This window comes from Brachypodium distachyon, chromosome 3 (assembly GCF_000005505.3).
Source record: "Brachypodium distachyon strain Bd21 chromosome 3, Brachypodium_distachyon_v3.0, whole genome shotgun sequence".
Taxonomy (NCBI): Eukaryota; Viridiplantae; Streptophyta; class Magnoliopsida; order Poales; family Poaceae; genus Brachypodium; species Brachypodium distachyon.
Window position 1 is genome coordinate 53,486,318 of NC_016133.3, and position 19,447 is coordinate 53,505,764.

The 19,447-nt window shown below is 42.2% G+C and overlaps 3 protein-coding genes across 4 annotated transcripts; 2 read left to right on the forward strand and 1 right to left on the reverse strand.

The window, feature by feature from the left end:
* Positions 1 to 1,506: 1,506 nt before the first annotated feature.
* LOC100825306 (uridine-cytidine kinase C) lies at positions 1,507 to 8,006 on the forward strand. Of its 2 annotated transcripts, none has more exons than XM_003570153.4 (12): positions 1,507 to 1,658; positions 2,490 to 2,850; positions 3,683 to 3,797; positions 3,910 to 4,105; positions 4,279 to 4,392; positions 4,560 to 4,733; positions 5,228 to 5,422; positions 5,568 to 5,690; positions 5,906 to 6,018; positions 6,129 to 6,249; positions 6,388 to 6,648; positions 7,368 to 8,006. In XM_003570153.4, the coding sequence occupies exons 2-12, from the start codon at positions 2,514 to 2,516 to the stop codon at positions 7,578 to 7,580; spliced, it is 1,962 nt and encodes a 653-aa protein (XP_003570201.1). In that variant the 5' UTR covers positions 1,507 to 1,658; positions 2,490 to 2,513; the 3' UTR covers positions 7,581 to 8,006. The 2 variants fall into 2 exon arrangements, with proteins under 2 accessions (XP_003570201.1, XP_010235870.1); XM_010237568.3 differs by lacking the exon at positions 1,507 to 1,658 and adding an exon at positions 1,718 to 2,056.
* A 1,577-nt stretch (positions 8,007 to 9,583) lies between these two features.
* On the forward strand, positions 9,584 to 12,787 carry LOC100826136 (RING-box protein 1). Its single transcript, XM_003570156.4, has 5 exons — positions 9,584 to 9,806; positions 9,919 to 9,969; positions 10,074 to 10,133; positions 12,308 to 12,379; positions 12,467 to 12,787. The coding sequence occupies exons 1-5, from the start codon at positions 9,677 to 9,679 to the stop codon at positions 12,502 to 12,504; spliced, it is 351 nt and encodes a 116-aa protein (XP_003570204.1). The 5' UTR covers positions 9,584 to 9,676; the 3' UTR covers positions 12,505 to 12,787.
* Positions 12,788 to 13,857: 1,070 nt separating this feature from the next.
* Positions 13,858 to 17,958, reverse strand: LOC100826447 (kinesin light chain). Its single transcript, XM_003570157.4, has 3 exons — positions 17,773 to 17,958; positions 15,533 to 17,502; positions 13,858 to 14,465 (listed from the first exon to the last, which is right to left on the reverse strand). The coding sequence occupies exons 2-3, from the start codon at positions 17,452 to 17,454 to the stop codon at positions 14,252 to 14,254; spliced, it is 2,136 nt and encodes a 711-aa protein (XP_003570205.1). The 5' UTR covers positions 17,455 to 17,502; positions 17,773 to 17,958; the 3' UTR covers positions 13,858 to 14,251.
* Positions 17,959 to 19,447: the final 1,489 nt, after the last annotated feature.

A 19,447-nucleotide genomic window follows, 5' to 3' on the forward strand; every position in this document is an offset into this window, starting at 1 on the left:
ATGGTCATGACCAATTCTGATTTACTTTTGCATTCAACATTAATTGGCCAAATCTTGGCAACCAAAACCTTGTCCAAAATATTAGCTACTCCCTCCGACCCATATTACTTGTCGAAATATTACATTTATCTAGTCACTTTTTAAACATAGATACATTCATATTTGATCAAATTTGAGACAAGTAATATGGATCGGAGGGAGTAGCAATTTTTTGGCGAGGTAAGTTTGGGTTAAACCAAACATATCCATTGTGACTCAAGTTATGAAGTTTAGGTCACTTGTATTCACTACTCCCTCCGATCCTAAATATTCTTGTCATGGTTTTTGAATTTGAACTAAAACCAGAACAAGAATTTAGGATCGGAGGGAGTACTATGTATAAGGACATGGCCGAGCAAACATATATACGAATTCATGCCATGAACAAGCTGACCCTCGCATCCTCCCAATGACGGCTCAAGGAAAACCCTATCCACCACCCAATGGCCCTTCTTCAAGGCCTTCACTTGCACTTCGGGTCATCCTGATTTAAATAGGAGGCCGCCGCGACCTTGTTGCAAATCACACATCTACGGGGTACTATCTCGTCTTTATCATGTATATAAAGATCAGATGTAGCCTTGCCATCATCATTGAGACAACAACTGATGGGTATTGCTCGCCTCACCACTCTTGGGCTTGTTGTTTGTGCGAATCAAAGGCAACATGGTTGGTGGCCAGGTTCATTGGCGATGAGATCTGACAACCAGTTGTGCTGGTCCATGTCGGCGGATAGTTCCAGCGACACATGTCCTTGTTGGGCTGCAAGGGCTCCTGGGGCGAACAATGTGAGTCGCATGTGATGGAGTATTGATCTAAGTCTGGAGAGGCCTCAGCCGCACATGAATGCCATGAAATGGTTGGAAATTCCAGATCCCAAAGTCCATGGTGTCTCGATGCATCTTGGCGATCTGGCTTTTACAATATCATCTTCTTCCCATGGTTGTCTCTAATCATGTGCTCTATGGCCATGCTCTCCTAGAGATACCATGCCGTTGGTGGTGGTTGATCGCTTCAACAAGTTTTTGGAGTGTCATTTACTTTTATTACAGTATCCGTCCGATTCATATTATGAAAGTTTTGTCTATATGTGCATATATCTATATAAATAAAAAGCGTCTAAAAACATGCGTATCTAGGCAAAGTTGCAACAAAAAAATATGGATCGGTGGAGTAATAATTTTGGCTGCGATCCTCATCGTCCACTTGACTGTGTGTTTTTTTGGTTTTAATTGTCAGAAAATCGCGATTTGAAATGCATGTATCTATGCAATTAAACACGTCTAGATACGTACTTATCTCAACGAAGTTGTCTTAGTATGGATGGGAGTGAGTAATTTTTTTCACTGCGATCATCACTGTCCTCTTGACAGTGTGTTTTTGCTTTTTTATTATAAAAAAATCGCGGTTTTAATTAGTACGAGCATCAAAATTCCCATCTGGCCATTAAAAAAAAAGAAATTCCCATCTTGCCCCCGTTGCCAAGGGCAATATCTCTCCCTTTCATGGCACTCGATCGAGGCCAAGCAGCGGCGCCTCCATAAAGGGCGTACCAGTACCACCGCAGCGGAGCCGCCCTCGCCACCCAAATCGCCGGCGACCGAAGCCCTCCTCCTCTGGTGAGCTCTTCTCCCCATTTTATCGATTACCTCTGGATTTCCCGCTCCTCCCCCCTCCGCCGCCTCCTCCCCTTCACCTCCAGAGTCCAGACTCGTGTCTCTCCCCCCACCGCGCCGCTTCTCCTCCTCCCCGTTGTCTGGTGCGGTCGAATCTCGGCACGGCCTCCTGGAGCTTCGTATGCTCCCCATGCCGCTTATTGAACCCACGTGCCCCACGTAAGGCCCCGGCCTGCAGTTCTGCGGCGAGTTCCTGCCTAGATTACTTGCTGAGTTTGGTTGGTAGTAGTTATCCATATGCAAGAGTTGAGTTAGTCATTCAGTGGGCAATCACGTGGAAGGTTTCAGTAGCGTGGCGTGATCTCTATGGGTCCCCCAAGCCCATCGCCTCCGGTCAAAAGGTCCATGTCTCTCTTGATTGAGTTCAGTTACACATTTAGGGACGTTAGACATTCTAATGGTGTGAATGAGTGATGACATCAGTTAACGAATTTATGTTTTTATTAATGCCGGTGAATCGTATTGGTGTGTGTGAGTGTCCGTCCTTGTAATTTGAAGAAAAAGTTCCAGCTCTATTGAGCCATGCATAGAATAATTGACATCTTGTTAGAGGTGCTTTTTTCACCAAGTTCTTAGTGTGTATAAATTATAATGCCATTGTTAGTGCAATCTATCTTCCTACAATTTTGTAGTTTTTACAGTGGCATGAATCCCCATAACACATCCAAGGGTGATAAAAGATGGAGCTATGGCTACATGGAGTAGAGAAACATTTTTCACATTTCTATCAGATGTGTCATTATGACTCTTGAATCTTAAGGTTCTTCATCGCAGGTTAAGTTGCAATCTTGGAGACTAATGGAGCGGAGTGATTCCATGTCCGAATCACCAAGGAAGCGGAATGGCCTTCTGCGAGACCAGGTTCAGCTGGTGAAAAGGAAGGACGCGGGCCGCTATGAAATCGTCCCCTTTCCAGAGCCACTGTCTTTTGAGAAAGGCTTCTTTGTTATGATCCGTGCCATCCAGCTTCTAGTGCAGCACAATGAAGGGATAATATTCGTGGGAGTTGCTGGCCCCTCTGGAGCTGGGAAGACGGTATTTACTGAGAAGGTGCTCAATTTCATGCCTAGTGTTGCTGTGATATCAATGGACAACTACAATGATGCAAGTCGCATAGTTGATGGAAATTTTGATGGTAAACTGACTGACTCAATATCTACTTCCTTTTACAATAGGAAGATGCTGTAACAAGCAATACAGATAATACCATTACACTATCTATGCATTATCTTATTGTTTTTACTTGCAACCGCATGTCTGCATGCCACTTCAGTAACAATAACATAACTAATGCATATGATGTATGATATAATAGAGATAGTAGTAGTTCTTGCTAGAACTAGTGCACTACTATGATGCAAGCCACATAGTTAATGGAAATTGTGATGGTAAACCGACTGATTCAATCTCTACTTCCTTTTACAGTCGGAAGATGCTGTAACAAGCAATACAGATAACAATTTTGCTATAGAGTAGTTGCCTGATTTTTAGTTAGAGATCAGTTGATTTGTTTGGCCGTTAGATCTTAATCAAACGGCACCACTTGAGAGGAGGAGTGGAGATGACATTTCTGACGCGTCAACTTAGATTTAAGACTTTTGTTTAAAACTCAGGCGATTCAGAAAGAGCCACACTCTACAGATAATTACCGTTACATTATCTATGCATTATCTTATTGTTTTTTACTTGCAACTGCATGTCCGCATGCCACTTCAGTAACAATAATGTAACTAATGCATATGATGTACTCCCTCCGTCCCATATTAAGTGTCGAAATATTACATGTATCTAGATGCTTTTTAGGTATAGATACATCCATATTTGGGCAAATTTGAGACACTTAATATGGACAGAGGGAGTATGATATAATGGAAATATTAGTAGTTCTTGCTAGAACCTGTATGCATCGAGGCAATCCTGGTGCAAACGAGAGTAACTGATGTTTGTACTTTCTGAAATATGGCCAGATCCACGTCTAACAGACTATGACACACTGCTGGAAAATATTCATGGTCTGAAGGAAGGAAGGTCCGTTCAGGTTCCAATATATGATTTCAAGATGAGCTGCCGGACAGGATACAGGTAATATTTTTGTGCATAGTCATTGCTGTTTTACAATACTGTACTAGAAAGTTAGGCTCTTACTTCATCATGCTCAATCTTATCTAACTATTTAATTTCTTATGGACAACAGAACAGTTGATGTTCCTAGCTCCAGGATTGTTATTATTGAAGGTATATATGCGTTGAGTGATAAGTTACGGCCTATATTGGATCTGCGTGTTTCTGTCACTGGTGGTGTTCATTTTGACCTGGTCAAGAGGGTCCTAAGAGACATACAACGAGCTGGCCAGGAGCCTGAGGAAATAATTCATCAGATCTCGGAAACGGTTGCTTGACCTTTCGAACTTGAATATATGTCTTTGTTTCCTTCTTCTTTTTTGCCTCCCGTAAAAGGTCAATGTAGAAAATCATTACCGGGTTATGGATTTATATTTGTATGTTTAGTACTTTCTCAGCCATCCGTGTGGCAAATTTAACAAGGCGAAAGATGTATTTTCAGGTTTATCCAATGTACAAGGCTTTCATTGAGCCGGATTTGAAGACAGCACACATAAGAATTATCAACAAGTTCAATCCTTTCTCTGGGTTCCAAAATCCTATGTATATTCTGAAGGTAAGTCTTCCTTAAATTGTTCAATCCTTTTGTCATCCATGTGCTAGCAATTTGGGTTTTCTGGCAAGATGGCTGAGTGTTGATTTTTAGAAATGCCGTAACTTGAATAACAGATAGTTATCTTATGGTTTAGCAAGATGACCTGACTCTTCTATCTCTACTCTCAGTCACCGCGGTCTCTAACACCTGATGAAATCAAAGCTGCTCTTGGTGAAGATCAAACAGAAAGCAATGAAGAAACATATGATATATATTTACTTCCACCAGGTGAAGATCCAGAAGCATGCCAATCTTATTTGAGAATGAGGAATAGGGAAGGGAAATATAATCTCATGTTTGAGGTATGCCGTCCTATGTTTGATGGCTACATACTATATATATTTGCGAAGAATATTGTTGATTGTTCTGTTGCAACTTACAAGTGTTGCATTTTAGGATCCTTCATGTTATGTCCATTATCATTTTCTTAGTTGTTGCTTAATTTACTCCATATTTATAGGTTCCAGGAATCCTTTCCATGATAGAAAATTCAAATTTTCACCACATTAGCACCTGCAGTTCATACAAAGCAAAGCTTACTTATGTAGTCGGCATAAAAAAGAAGAAAAGATCAGCCAAGTCTTAATGATACTCTCCTTTTTTATTCTCTAGCAACTTCTTAACTCCATGCATTTTAGTTGATCTTCTTGCAGACTAATGGTGTTCTCTACCATGGTAGTTAGCGTAGATACTAACATATGCCTTATGTTACCTTTTTTAGTTATTGTCATCATACCCTATGTGCACTATTTTTGGCATTCGTGCTTGCTGACTGGCTTTTTTTTTTAATTTGAAGGAGTGGGTGACGGATAATCCTTTTATCATATCACCGAGGATTACTTTTGAAGTCAGTGTACGTCTTCTTGGTGGCTTGATGGCGTTGGGATATACTATAGCAGCTATATTGAAGAGAAGCAGTCGTGTGTTTTCTGATGGCAAGGCTACTGTTAAAATTGACTGGCTGGAGCAACTTAGCCGAAGGTATATACAGGTGAGCATGTCTTTTCTGTTTTATTGCTGTGGTTTGTGTCACTAACTTACTATGATCTGTCTTTGCCCACATCTTGACTACTTAAGTCATTATTCTCCTGGCAACTTGAAATGCAAACTTTCTCACCTTGGTTTTTATCATTTAGGTGCAAGGTAGAGATAGACTTTATGTCAAATTTGTAGCAGAGCAGTTAGGTTTGGATGGTTCTTATATCCCGCGCACATATATTGAACAAATTCAGCTGGAGAAACTGATGAATGATGTTATGGTATGTACTTTGCTAATTATATACTCCCTCCGTCCAACAAAGGATGTCTCAACTTTGACTAAATTTGAATGCATGTATACACTAAGTCATGTCTAAATACATCCAAATTTTGACGAACTTGAGACATCTTTTGTTGGACGGAGGGAGTAGTTCAATATTCACCTTCTCGCTATATTGCTTAGTTTTGTGGTGGTATCTGACAAGATGATGTTCAGGCATTACCAGATGATTTGAAAACAAAGCTCAGCATTGATGATGAGCTGGTTTCAAGTCCAAAGGAAGCTTTTTCCCGGGCTTCTGCTGATAGGAGAAACAAACTCATGAAAAGGTTTCCTTATCTCATTTCTGTTCCCAGTTTAATCTCCTGTAATTGAGTGATTTGTTAAAGCCATCGGAATCTGAATGAGGTTAACTGACTTTCTCTTGTGGATCTTCCAGTGGGCTATCTCATTCATATTCAACACATGGAGATAAAAGTATTGTGAAATTGAATAAACTAACCGAAACCAACAGAAGGTTTGGCAGTGGGCGAACCCCTGAACCACCTGCGATTAACCAGGTGGCAATTCCTACTATATTCCTGTGTAGAATTATAACTTGCATGGCAATTTAAAACTTTTTCTGTCATGATGTTTTGACATAACCTAAATGCTGATGTACAAATTCCTCTTGTCTTGACACTTGTTGTCTTGCACAGGGTGCAATCAACCAGCTGTCAGAACAGATATCAACATTGAATGAGAGGATGGATGAGTTTACGTGTCGAGTTGAAGAGCTCAACTCAAAATTTACACTGATGAAACCTTCATCGAGTCAGCAAAATTTAGCTCTTCCAAGTGAAACTCGCAATGGTTCTGCACCTACAAATCTCTTTGTTTCTCAGTTGGGCAATGGTACCCTTATACCTCATTCGTCATCATCAAACCAACTTTCAAAAGAGTCCCCAATGATGGAAGAGGTATTTTACTGCTGTTATCACCTGTTCTCCTGAGTTCTCTTTCCCCATTGTTACCCTTGATTTAGTTGAACTTTTCCGAATACTATCAAGTAGTGTTCAATAAGATTTTGAAGCATGAGATCTGGTTACAAAAAGCAAATCATCAAATTTAGTCATCAGAGACAAGACATCAATGACAGCTAGAAATTGAATTAGGTTAAAATGTTCTCTCAATCCATTAGACTCGTTGAGGATGTGTTGCATTACTATTTGTAGCTACACTTTTCATGGTTTGTTGTGAACTAGATTTAGAATTACAACTGGCTTTGTGGAAATAAAGTGTACTTTATTAACTTGGTCCTCAGATCCATGAGCTTTGGCTTGATTGAGAGCCATTGAGACTCCAGCTTTTGGTGACAAAAAATGACAGTAACTGGGAACCGGACCTAAATGAACTTGTTCAATCCATTCTAGGTGGTACATATCACAGTCTTCTGCTTGTTATTTAGCAAAAAAAGGAAATATGAAGGCACAATCATTTCAACAACTCATGCAATACATTTTAGTTCTGTAGCAGCACCCGTGCATTTTGCTTGTTATGGTAAAGTTCAACGGGAAATACTCCGTACTTTGGATACATGAGTGCTGGTTGTGCTATTTAATCCTTTACTCTTAATGTAATGCGCTAATTGATCCAAATTTCGGTATCTCATTTTGTTCGATGGTTTATTTCCTAGCAGGTTATGAACTTATCAAGAGGTCAGCGCCAAGTAATACATCAGCTGGACAATCTGACCAACCTGCTTCATGAGCATTTGGTCTTGACCCGCCAAGGAAATTCCATGAGCAGGAACCGTATCCTGGAGGGTTTCGATATGGCCATCTGTCCTCTTATAATCCTGACAATCGGCAGTGTCGGGTATTTTGCGTTCAAGAGTCTCAACCGGACCTAACCAGAGGTAACTCTACAAAGTGTGCAGTCCTGAAGCTCACCACCAATTCAGTCAAGGACTAGAGGAAGCCAGCCATCTCAATTGATCTTCAGTACCTGGAACCCATGCTTCAAAACTGATATTTTTCCTGGAAGCTATAGACGGTCCTCAAATCAATGACACCATGAGGATCATATCTCTAGTAGATTACAAAGTTATTAAGATAGGTAAACTCGTATACCAGCACAATCAACAGCGTGCAGTTTTCATATGGAGTGGAGATACTCTGAAAACCTTGAAAAATGGTGTACTGGAGGAATACATTGCCTGTAATCGATACTGGAAATCCCAGTATCAATAAATTTTGAGGGTCCTAATGATAAATCCTGATATAATGTCAACAAGTTCCTAGTAAGCATAGCTGCATAAGCAAATTTTCGCTGAAAATTTTCGCTGAAATCTTTCTTCCCACCTATCAACAATGTACTTATAGTCTGCTACACTGCAGTATTGTGTTTTTACTTGCTAGGGCTTTCTTGCCTCTTAATGTGTCACGCAAGCTTTCGTGTGTCTGTTAATCTGTCACGCATAGGCACACAAAATGAGTGGCAGATGGTGACGGCATTTGCAACACGCTGCGAAAAATTGTATACGTTCAACTGATCATATGCTACAAACATGAGTTTACCTGGGCGATGAATGGTACGGAATATTCATCTCCAACCAAACGAACATCACAACATTGATCTGCCTGGAGCCCTGGACAACATTAGCCATATTGTTTGCCCATTCCTGCGCCATGAACACAACCTTGCGAACCTCTGATGGAGAAGCCACAACCACCATCCCAAAAGCTTAGAAAAATAATTATCAATGTTGTTCTTCAGGAAATCCACAAGTCTGGCACAACTCGACGAAGGTGGACTTCCACTCTGGAACCGTTAAGATCGCAGCAATTGCATACTACTCTCTCCGTCTCGTATTAAGTGTCACAATTTACTGTAAAATAATACCTCATGTTTTTTCTTTTTTGAGGGGAAAATCCAGCTTTATTCAACTCTGACTTGGTAAGGGATACAAGCCATGTCGGGGGGTTCCAAGAAGCCACAAAGGGCGACCGAAAGACAGCGGTGAAGCCGCTTTAGCTAAATTATGAGCCTCTAGATTAAAAGTACGCTTCTCATGCTGAAAAAGCACATCGGCAAATAACTTTCTTCTATCAACAATCTCTCTGAGGATAGCGCTGTAATAGCATAAGTTAACTTCTTTCAGATCTTTGATTACGCTCAAGCAGTCAGACGCCACCACGAAGTTGGATAACTGGAGATCCTGAGCGGCTGAGCCAGTGACAGAACCTCGTTACATGCCATTGCCTCCAAGGCTGTGGGATCAGTCAAGCCCACAATAGTGATGGCTGAGGCACCTAGGTACATCCCAGACTCATCCCGACATACTGCAGCACAAGCACCGCCAGCTCCCGAACGAGCAAGGCCAGCATCTACATTGATTTTACAAAGTCCAGATGGAGGAGGGATCCATCTAGGCACAGCCCGGGCTAGAGCATGGCGACCGAGACCAGCCTGCTCTGGTTCAGGTGTCTTCTCATTGACAGCAATTGAAAGATCCTCCAAAAAGCGCTGAATAAAAGCAAAGGTAGATAATGGGCTCTGAAATTTGTCTTCGTGGATTGCCTTCCGACGTGCCCACCAAATAGCCCACAAAGTAGTTAAGATAACAGCAAAATCACTAATTGGCGTCGACTCCATTAGCATAAACAACCATGTCTTGGCATCCGGAATAACATTTTGAATTACATGTATTGGCATCCGGAATACCTCATGTAAGTATCAGGAAACAAAACTCTGGTTCCTTCGGAAGAAGGATGTTCTTTTTTTTTGTAGTGGGGAAGAAGGATGTTCTTGCGACCCATAAGAATTTGGGCCCGTACACACCTCGATCTGTTATGACGGCCCATAAGGGGGGTTGCATGTCGCTCGCCCCCTCTTTTTAGTCGGTTTCGTCCTCACCAGACGCGAAAGCTCTCTTCTCCCCCTGCTCGCGGTGCCCCCCTCCCTGTCCCCCGCTCTCCTAGGGTTCGCGTCGTAGGTTCGCTCGCGATGGACCAGGGCGACGTCGCCGTGGCCGTGCCCCCCGCCGCTGCCTCCCCCTCCTGCGCCGGCGCCGGGTGCAAGAAGGGCAAGCGCTTCGAGGTCAAGAAGTGGAACGCCGTCGCGCTCTGGGCCTGGGGTAAGCAGATGAACTATATACATCCACCCCTCTTCTCGCTCGCTCCCTGGTCTCGCTCCGTTGATTCCGCGTGATCTGATGTGATTTTGCCCCCGTTTTCGTGTGCGTGCAGACATCGTGGTCGACAACTGCGCAATCTGCCGCAACCACATTATGGACCTCTGTGAGCACTCGTCGCGTTCGCCGCATTCCTTCGATTTGTTTATATGATTCTAGGGTTTTGGTGTTTAATCTGAATTCCGGCGCTTTGGATGCGCGTCTATGTAGGCATCGAGTGCCAGGCGAACCAGGCCAGCGCCACCAGCGAGGAGTGCACCGTCGCTTGGGGTATGATACTGATCTTCCTACCCACTCCCCCCTTTTCTTACTGATTATGATGTTGCAATTTAGCGGTGGTTGTTACTGGTAATGTAATGCTTGGTTGGTGCGTCGTTGTGGCCCAGTGCTGATAGTAGAGTAGTAGTACCTGATCAATCTGATGTTAGTCGTACCATATAAATTTCGGTGACACATGCTAGGTTACGTAACAAGTTTCTTAATCTGTTAAAGGTTTATTAGGGACTGAACTATTGGAGAGTGTTTCCTTCCACTCCGTGATGTTAGCTGACAGTTTTGGTTGCCACTCCTAGTAGCAATATTGGAGAGTGTTTCCTTCCACTCCGTAATGTAACTTTTTGGTAGGCTTGTGCTGCTAGTAGTAATATTTTGCATCTTACAAGACCCTGGTTGCTCAATATTACTTCTGTGATGTTAGCCTTGTTAAGTATACAACCTGTATGGCTTTGGGAGTCCTTGAAGGGTGTTTGCTTGAATTCTCTGGAAAGGGGATTTACTTATTATCGCTAGACTGCAGCACTGCTTAATTTCAGTTGCATGAAACTCAGGTGTTTGCAGTGTCACTTAGTTTAGTCGCACAAAGCTGGTGCTGTGTTATTTGAAAAATGCAATGATGGTTCCCTTTGGTCTCATAGGTTGGTTAAGCTGAAGTTAGAGCTGCTGCTTATATGTATCAATTTGTTACTCTGCACTGTGCTACGACAACAATTAGCTTGTTTTGGGAAGATATTTCTTGCATGGTAATGATTTGTCACTTGTCAGCATCATTTACTAACGCTTTACTCAGCAACCTAGTGCTTTTCTAACATCATTTTATCATACTACTGGTATTGGGATATGAGGAGTGGTCTTGGCTTACATGGTCTAGTGGCTAAGCTCATAATTTAACCAGCACCCTCTTCATTATTTAAGGGTCCTCAACTGGAGACTTCAGAGTAAAACTTAAGAGGGTGCACATGTTCTATAGGAAAGGCAATGTAATCTAACCATCTATCCTGCAGTCTGTACTTGACCTACTGGTTCTAATTGTAGTCATATGATCATATGTTTTAGATTTCCGTGGTAGGATACTGGATACCCATTTTTTTGGAGGTCGATAATGGATGTCATCCCTTAGTTCTTAACTTCTTTGTAGGGTACAACAGATTTAGATATATCAGGCAATGTTTGGTCTAATCTATGTTCTTAACTGCAAACATGGTACTCCTTCATTTCAAAATATAAGGCTTATGGTTTCGGCAATGTTCTTTCAGAATATAAGGCATGCATGCATAATCAATGGGTTTTGCTTTATCTTCATCGTTTATGGCTAGATACACGTACTTGGTTTTTTCTCTCATGTTCCCAGGACAATAACATCTAACATAGTTCTTTCCTCTACCAATAATGGCTTTCTAATCCCCGTACTAAACCGAAGTATTGGATTGTTGGTCTTTTGTCTCATTTCTTGAATTTCAGTATGCCTTATATTCTGTTACAACATTTGTTGTTCTCAGAAAGAAAGGAAGTATATCCACTTAACAGAATAGCTTTATTGTTCAGCTCACCGTCTATCATTTGTTCACTTTTGGTTATTCCTTAAGGTAATTATTTATTCCTTGAGGTAATTACATCATTTGGTTTGAAATTCAAAGTTTCAAAGGAATGGAGGTCAGAATATGGGAAATTTTTGTGAAGTACCCACCAATGCCCTACAGACATAAACCTTCTTGAGATACTGATCAGCTGTTGAGGGGATTGATTGGAAGTGAAAATTCTTATATATCTCCTGTTTAGCACTTCATCATTATACTAATGATGCGTATTTTTAGATCAGAAGTTATTATTTCAAGAATATTGCATATGTTTATGAGACCATTAGGTGATAAAATAGTATGGATCTCCCATGGGTGTATGAGATCATTAGGTGATAAAACTGCAACATCTGCCATATAGTTTTCCTCGATGGTGTTCTGTAGCTAAATATTATAGCCATACATTTATCTACTGTAGTGAATTTTCTTTACTGCAAGGTTATCATTGTTCTTGTTTTATAATGATTACTTGTACTGCCCCTGTTCTTATTTGTGTCTGCGTAACTTTTGACACTGCATTTTGCAAAGAGTTAAACTATGCTGTCAAGGACTCACAAAAAACTAAATTGATGATTTGTTTGCATTTCTCAGGAGTTTGCAACCATGCATTCCACTTCCACTGCATCAGCCGTTGGCTCAAGACCCGTCAAGTGTGCCCTCTAGGTCTGTAGCCCTGTCAATCCTTCCAGTATAAATGTTACTTGCTACTTGTGCCTGCTCACTTTTTGACGCTCCAACTTGTCATTGCAGACAACAGTGAGTGGGAGTTCCAGAAGTATGGTCACTAGATAGCCATGGCCTGTTGGTGAAATTACTTCATGGTTCCTCGTACTTTAATACTCCTAGTGATAAGTCCTGGTTAAGAATATGCAATGGGTGGTTAATGTGACGGAATCTTGAATTTTGGTCTAAACCATACGTGTGCTTGCCGCAGTAGGAACTCTTCGAGTAAATCGTCCCTCGGTGCTGTCAAGAGAGATCTTTATTTTGCAGAAATTAAGTGACTTTGGAGAGTATCCTTGTCCTTGGTACTTTGCATGTGAAATTCCAGTGCTTGAAGTTGCCTAAGTATTGTCTATCTTTTCTGCTCCTAAAAAACCACCTTTTCCAGTAAGTACGACTCCCCTCGATCCATAAAAAATGTTGTCCACTTACTACGAAGTTTGTACTAACTTAGTACAAAATGGCCGACATTTTTTATGGATCGGAGGGGTACTGTACCACTTAGTCTGTACTTGCTTCCATAAGTGAGTACTACTCTGTCCCATATTAAGTGTCGAAATATTACATGTATCTAGACGTATGTATCTAGATGTATTTTAGTATATAGATACGCCCATGTTTAGACAAATTTAAGTCACTTAATATGGGACGGAGGAAGTAGTAAAAATCTTTTCATAAGTCTGTAATCAGTAAAAGGCTTTTCATAAGTACTCCAGTACTATCTTATGATACGGGGTGTCATTGCCTTACTTATACAGTTGTTCACAAGACTTTATTTCATTAAACCGAGGAGCTATTTTGTAAAATTACGTGGTAGATAAGAGACGTTCACTTTTTGGCTATTCTACTGACTGGCTACCAAAAAAAGTAATTATTTCCTTGTACCCCCAAGTTCGCAAAAAAGCCACACCTGTAAATTTTGAAGCAAAAAAAAAGTTTTAGAGTTACTTATGTTCAAATAAACAAAATTTAGTGGTACTATTTATTTCTTTTCAGAGCACTGAGATTTGTTAATTTTGTATAAGACATAAAATTTCTCTGTTCGACATGGAAAATTTATAGTTGGTGCAGGCTCGGGTCTTTTTTCAGAATTTTATAATATTTCAAAAAAAATACCCCTCAGATCCATAACAAATGTTGGGGGTTTAGTAGAAAGTTAATACAAATTTGTACTAAATGCCTAACACTTATTATGGACTGGAAGAAGTAGATTTTATTATGGATCGGAAGTAGATTTTACTGTTCATCCCTGTCAACTAAGCAGTTGTACTGAGCAGACGGTACATTTGCTGGCTTGAATTTTCTGCATTCAAAGTCTTTGACGGCTCGCTCTAGTGCACACCACGGCAACTTGTTTAATTATCGAACGGCAGGTACAGTCTCGCTGGCGAATCGCTTTTGCAACTGATAATCTTGCAGGGTCAAATGAGCTGTATTATTCAATTGGTAGTACCATCATCATTATTAGAAGGGAACTATAATTGTCCATATTATATACTGCGACAGACAGGGCAACCAACCAAAACGCCGCACACAACTACTGCAAAGCAGCACTCGCTTATACAAGAACAGCAAAGACGCAGAGCCCAGGACACTGAACAAGTAATAACCAACCGGCGATAATAGCCTTTGTAACTTTACAACAATCAATCAGAACATTTTCGTACCTCTAGATTTCTTAAACAATCCCGCTATTCCCATTTACCCCTCTCACCAGGTCCGAATAAACGAATTGATGCACCAATTCTTACCACCGCTCTCGAGTCAAGTTTCCTTCTTTTTTTCTCCTCCTTTCAGAGCAGTATGATTCATTCATGCTGCGACGGTACTCCTCTTTGTGACGGTATACGGGTTGGTCTCAAGCAGATTTTCGAGGGATTTCGCCTTCCTGCTTCTCCCACGGCCAGCCTCCTTCAGTAACTCTGCAAGCCTCCGCTTCTCGTCGTCGACATCTGGGTTAGCGGTGCCTAGCTTCTCTTCGCGCATTCCAACAACATATTCCAAGATCTCAATGGCCTCGTCCAGTCTGGTAAACAAAAGAACGCAAAAGAAAAGTCTCATCAACTGAGCCTTCTGAGAGAGAGGGAAACATAAATTTTTCAGTATCTTAATAACATGTGCTTCAAAAGGTATCGGAGAAAAGAAAGCATGTTGCTTAAGAAATCTGATCTGGCCAGCTAGGCTAGAGTGTTGACATTTCTTATCAAGAAGGCAGTTGTATTCTTAGTTCAGAATTTGCATCATGATTAGAAAGAACGCTATAAAGCTGGCAGTCCACATGTCTAGCAAGGTAGCATGAAGTTTCCAGACGGACAAAGAAAAGCAAATGGAGATAAAGAAAGAGGATAAAGTATTTTCCTCAAAAAAGAGGATAAAGTATTTGCAATATTTCTTTCACAGAATAGCCAGCTACACTAAAAGATTGTTTTAAGATGGCCCAGCTTCAGTTAAGTAGATACAACTTTATCTCAATCAATATCTGCTCAATTCAATTTGAACTGCAAAAGCCTGCATAAAGAGACTAATCCATGTGCCAAGCTGGTAGGTGGTACACAATAACACAGGCTCAAGTATTGCCATTTATAACAGAACAATTTGTGGTTTTACCAAAAACCCTATACCAGGACATCATGAGCACTAACATGGACCAGTAATCAGTTCCCTCGTTGAAACTTCAGAGCGACCAAATTGATTGCCACATTAACTTAGCGATAAATCATGGAAATAAGAAAGGTGAGGTGCACATGGAAAACCATCACTTCTATTAATTTTGACAAATATGTTATGGCTTAGATGTCTGGTAATGATGAGAACTAAGAAGTCCCAGATAAAAGCTATCCCTTTAATCCTAAATTCTTGACTCAAATTTGTCCAAATATGGATGTATCTATTCTTAAAAAGCGTCTAGATACATGTAATATTTCGACAACAATTTAGGATCGGAGGGAGTAACAGTTAGTTTGCCAAAGAAACAATAGTGCAAGATGGGAAACAGCGTATACTTGCAGTTCCAGCTAGTGACATACCGACATAAAATCTATTTGCAGTAGAAGGTAAGAGATAAGTTAACAAGGGAATCAGTATGAAGCTTACCTTCCCATTGCATCATAAGTTCCAGCAAGATTGCTGTACACTCCCAGAGTATCTGGATGATATGGGCCATATTCTTGCTCCAGAACGGTTCTAGCTTCCTCGAAGAGTTCTGCAGCTTCATTAATCGAGTATCTTTGAACACATGCCAGCCCCATCTGGTTCAAGGCAATGCCGAAGAAGGCTGACTTTTTCTCACCACATGTGCGGAGCTTAGTAATCGCACTCTTGAAGGAGTTGTACGCCTCTCCATAATTCCCTGAGATATATTGCAAGACGCCAATCTGAGCTTCAATTCCAGCAATTGTGCTCTGTTGGCCAGCAGAATTGTTGTACATCTTTAAGGCCTTCTGGAGCAACTTCAGTGCTTGATCATGCTCATTCATGGTCTCATATATGGCTGAAACATCAGTTAAACCAGTGGCAATCTCTTCAAGAGACGTGCCAGGAATGGGTTTCTGATAAATTTTGAGAGCATTTTCACAGTAAGATTTTGACTCCCTCAGTTTCCCTGTCTTGTTGTATAGATCTGCAAGCCGTAGAAAAACAGAAGCCACAGTTGCATGATTCTCCCCTTTGCTAGTTTTGAATACTGTAAGAGCTTTCTGGTAAGCACACACGGCCTCATCATATCGACCCAATGACAGATAAATGTCACCAATGCTGCAGTCCACTGAGGCCACCTCAGTTTCCTGGCCGTTGGCCACCATGGCCATGCTAGCCATCACTAGATGTTCTAATGCAGCTTCATGGTCACCCTTTGTGTCACAAATAAGGCCCATGAGCCTCCTATCAGCCGTTTCTTCAAGTGATGCCGGCTGACCATTATCCCTGTGGATGTCAAGAGCCATCTGGCACAATCTTTGTGCTTCATCTAATTGCAGTGCCTGCACATGAGCCTCAGCCAAGTACCGGCAAGTCTCTCCAACCCTTGGATCTTGCTCCCCCAATGTCTGCTTCTGGATATCAAGCCCCTTGGCATACCATTGCAGGGAGAGTGCTGTCTGACCTAGCATCCCATAGGTGTCCCCCAATTGCATGCAACCAGAAAACTTTGCAAGAGCATGCTCTTGACCTTCCTCGGTCACAGGGATCTCGAGGGATCGCTGTAGCACAGGTACAGCCTCTTCGTACTTTCCCAAGTTGCAGTGGATTGCAGCCACGACATGCAAACTCATCACCAAGTTCAAGCTTGGCTTTCCACCTGTGCATCTCTCAAATGACTTGGTGGCACGGAGTGCGTATTTCAGTGCTCGCCGTGGATTATCAGAGGCAATCAGGTCTCTTGCATGCTTAAGAAGAAATGGACCAAGGTCTGGATTATCGAGGCCAGCCTCTTCTGCTCCATTCTGTGGATTGACACTAGCTTTACGGCGACGGCCAACTCGGCTTCCAGGTTTGCTGACCTCACTCTCACCTTCCTCAGGGGATGCCTTGCCATTAGGGCCTACAGAGGCATCAGATTCAAGCTGTGATTTTGTAGCCTTCTTCGATTTCTTGGATGAATTAGACGACAGTGCCTTGGCAGGGGTCCCATTCTCAACAGGAGTCACAACATTGGCAGCACCTCCAGTCTCCTCCTCCTCCTCAATTACCTTCATGGCCTCCATCTCCCCAGCAACAAGGTGGCGAAGCTCCGAGTCAATCCTTGACTCCTCCCCATCCGACCCAAAGCTCTCACGTGAAGGGGACCCACCCTCACTCGAGCTCTCCATCTCACACACATTGTTGTAGAGCTGCTCGATTGAGGGCTCCCCAGCACCAGAATTCTCAACGTGCATCTCAAGTGTCTCGCTTTGCATGCTTGCCATCATGTTTGAGGCCACAGGCGACCTTGGGGCTGACAAATTCTCCTTGTTTTGAGAAGAATTCACCTCATTCGGCACCTCCTCCGTAACAATTCCATCCACTGCAATTCCAGGCATCTTTGGGGACAATTAGGCCAGATTTCTTCTTGCCCTTTGCTCAACGACCTTGCAGTAAACAGAACAAAATCAAATAAGCTAAGACATAAATGCTACAAAACCAAGCCATAAGGGGTCAATTAATGAGAAATCCAACATCGGCCAACTTCACGGGCGGAGGACCCAGTAGGGCAAGGTAGGGCGGCCGCCCTACCTTGATTTTTGCCTCAGTTACGAATTGGGGAAGATTATGAAACGGGGATCTAAAGGGCGGAATCCGTTCGTGGGATGATGGGAGGAGAAACGGTCGGGAGCGAGAGAATCGAAGGGGAGATCAACCTGCGGTGGAGGCGCTCGAGCGAGGAGGAAGACGAGCTAGGGGGCTCGGGCGCTCGGCAGCGGGATGGGTGGCGGCGCTCGCGCGAGGAGGAAGAAGGAGCTCCGAGGAAGAAGATGCACGGAGCGAGGGGGCTGTGTCGCTCGGCAAGAAGGAGATGGGGAGAGGGGGGCCAACTACCGACGAGTAGATGAGAATAATAACGAGTAAACAAGAATAATAGGATTACTCGTATAATGTTTAAGAATACATGACGAAAGAAAGACAAATTTGTGTAAGATGTTGTAACCGTTGCATCAAGTCATTGTTCGATTAATTTTAAGACAAATTATTATACTCCGTATTAAATAAATCTGTAAAATTTCAATTAATTTAACTGATCATTAGAGGCAGCGATGGCGATGACTTGCCAAGCTATGTATTTGGACAGTGTCTGAGAAAAACGTCGTAGGAGATCGGGCCAATTGTTGCCTACATCAGCGGCCAGTTTTCGACGGCAACACCCGTGTAAGGTGGTGTGTCTGGTGTTTCAACGTGAATTTTTGCAATCGACGACGATATAGCCTGCAAAGACTGGTTCTTCGGGAGATGCAACTTCTGCACTCTTAGTTATTTTGGTTATCTACTGTTGATGTCCATGTATGATTGCTCATTGATGTTTTAACTGTCGTACCTTTGCTTTGGTACCAACCGAAAGATCGGTATGATCAACTAGAGGGGGGTGAATAGACGACTAACAAATTTTAACTTTTCCTTTTTATTTTTATTTTCTTCAAAGATACAAACACTTAATCTTAGGGCTTACTAAATTCTCTAAAGTGAATGCAACCCAAGTATGAACTGCAATAGCCGAAGCAACAAGAGAAACAATATAGCTTGCAAGAATGTAAAGGAGAAAAAATGACACCACACGGGAGACGAAGATTTGACCGGAGTTCGACATTTTGGAATAGGTGTACGTCTCCGTTTGGAAGAGTGCTCTACCACAAAGGTAGAGGCGCCACAAAGGGTCACTCTATTCTCCTCTCACAACACCACAAAGGTGGGGTGAGCTCCACTAATGGCTTCCTTGAGGGCGAAGTCCTGACCCTTACAAACTTGACCGGGACACTCTTCACAACTCAATTAGAGGCGCCCAATCCAATCTTCGAGTTCTTCAACACCAAGATGAGCACGAGGCAACCGCTTCCGTCTAGGGTTCCCAACGACCCAAGAGAAACGAAATCCACAAAGCACACAAGGAGAATCAACTTTTTGACTTGGTGAAATCCTATATCAAGATCTTTTCCTCCAATCTTTGAAGAATCAAGAGTGGGGAAGCATTAGGGAAGGAGATCTTGGAGATTTAAGCTTTTTGTTCTTGGGGAGAGAGAAAGGCTATTCTTGGCTTATGCTCGGGCAAAAAAAAAAAACCGTTGGGGACTTAGGGGTATTTATATGAGGTCCCCAAAATTGAACCATTTTGCACCGGAAATGTAGGTACCGGAAGTTCCGCATTTTTCCTGAAAGAAACCGAGAGCACCTGGAGGTTCAGGCGGAAGTTCGGGCGGAACTTTTGAGCCAGAGTACACAGTTCAACTTAGAAATTCATTTTTGTTTCTTTCTCATAATGGGTAGGCTTTTTTGTGGGTGCAAAATATATGCCCGTGTTTGTGAAAGTGATTCACTCGTTACTTT

Bases quoted from the DNA above. Each gene is read 5' to 3' on its own strand.
- LOC100825306 (XM_003570153.4), top strand. From the start codon at position 2,514: ATGGAGCGGAGTGATTCCATGTCCGAATCACCAAGGAAGCGGAATGGC. The intron at 3,798-3,909 runs GTAATATTTTTG...TATGGACAACAG, and splicing joins AGCTGCCGGACAGGATACAG to AACAGTTGATGTTCCTAGCT. The intron at 5,423-5,567 runs GTGAGCATGTCT...TTTATCATTTAG, and splicing joins TTAGCCGAAGGTATATACAG to GTGCAAGGTAGAGATAGACT.
- LOC100826136 (XM_003570156.4), top strand. From the start codon at position 9,677: ATGGACCAGGGCGACGTCGCCGTGGCCGTGCCCCCCGCCGCTGCCTCC. The intron at 9,807-9,918 runs GTAAGCAGATGA...GTGTGCGTGCAG, and splicing joins CGTCGCGCTCTGGGCCTGGG to ACATCGTGGTCGACAACTGC. The intron at 12,380-12,466 runs GTCTGTAGCCCT...TTGTCATTGCAG, and splicing joins CCGTCAAGTGTGCCCTCTAG to ACAACAGTGAGTGGGAGTTC.
- LOC100826447 (XM_003570157.4), bottom strand. From the start codon at position 17,454: ATGCCTGGAATTGCAGTGGATGGAATTGTTACGGAGGAGGTGCCGAAT. The intron at 14,466-15,532 runs GTAAGCTTCATA...TTTGTTTACCAG, and splicing joins ACTTATGATGCAATGGGAAG to ACTGGACGAGGCCATTGAGA.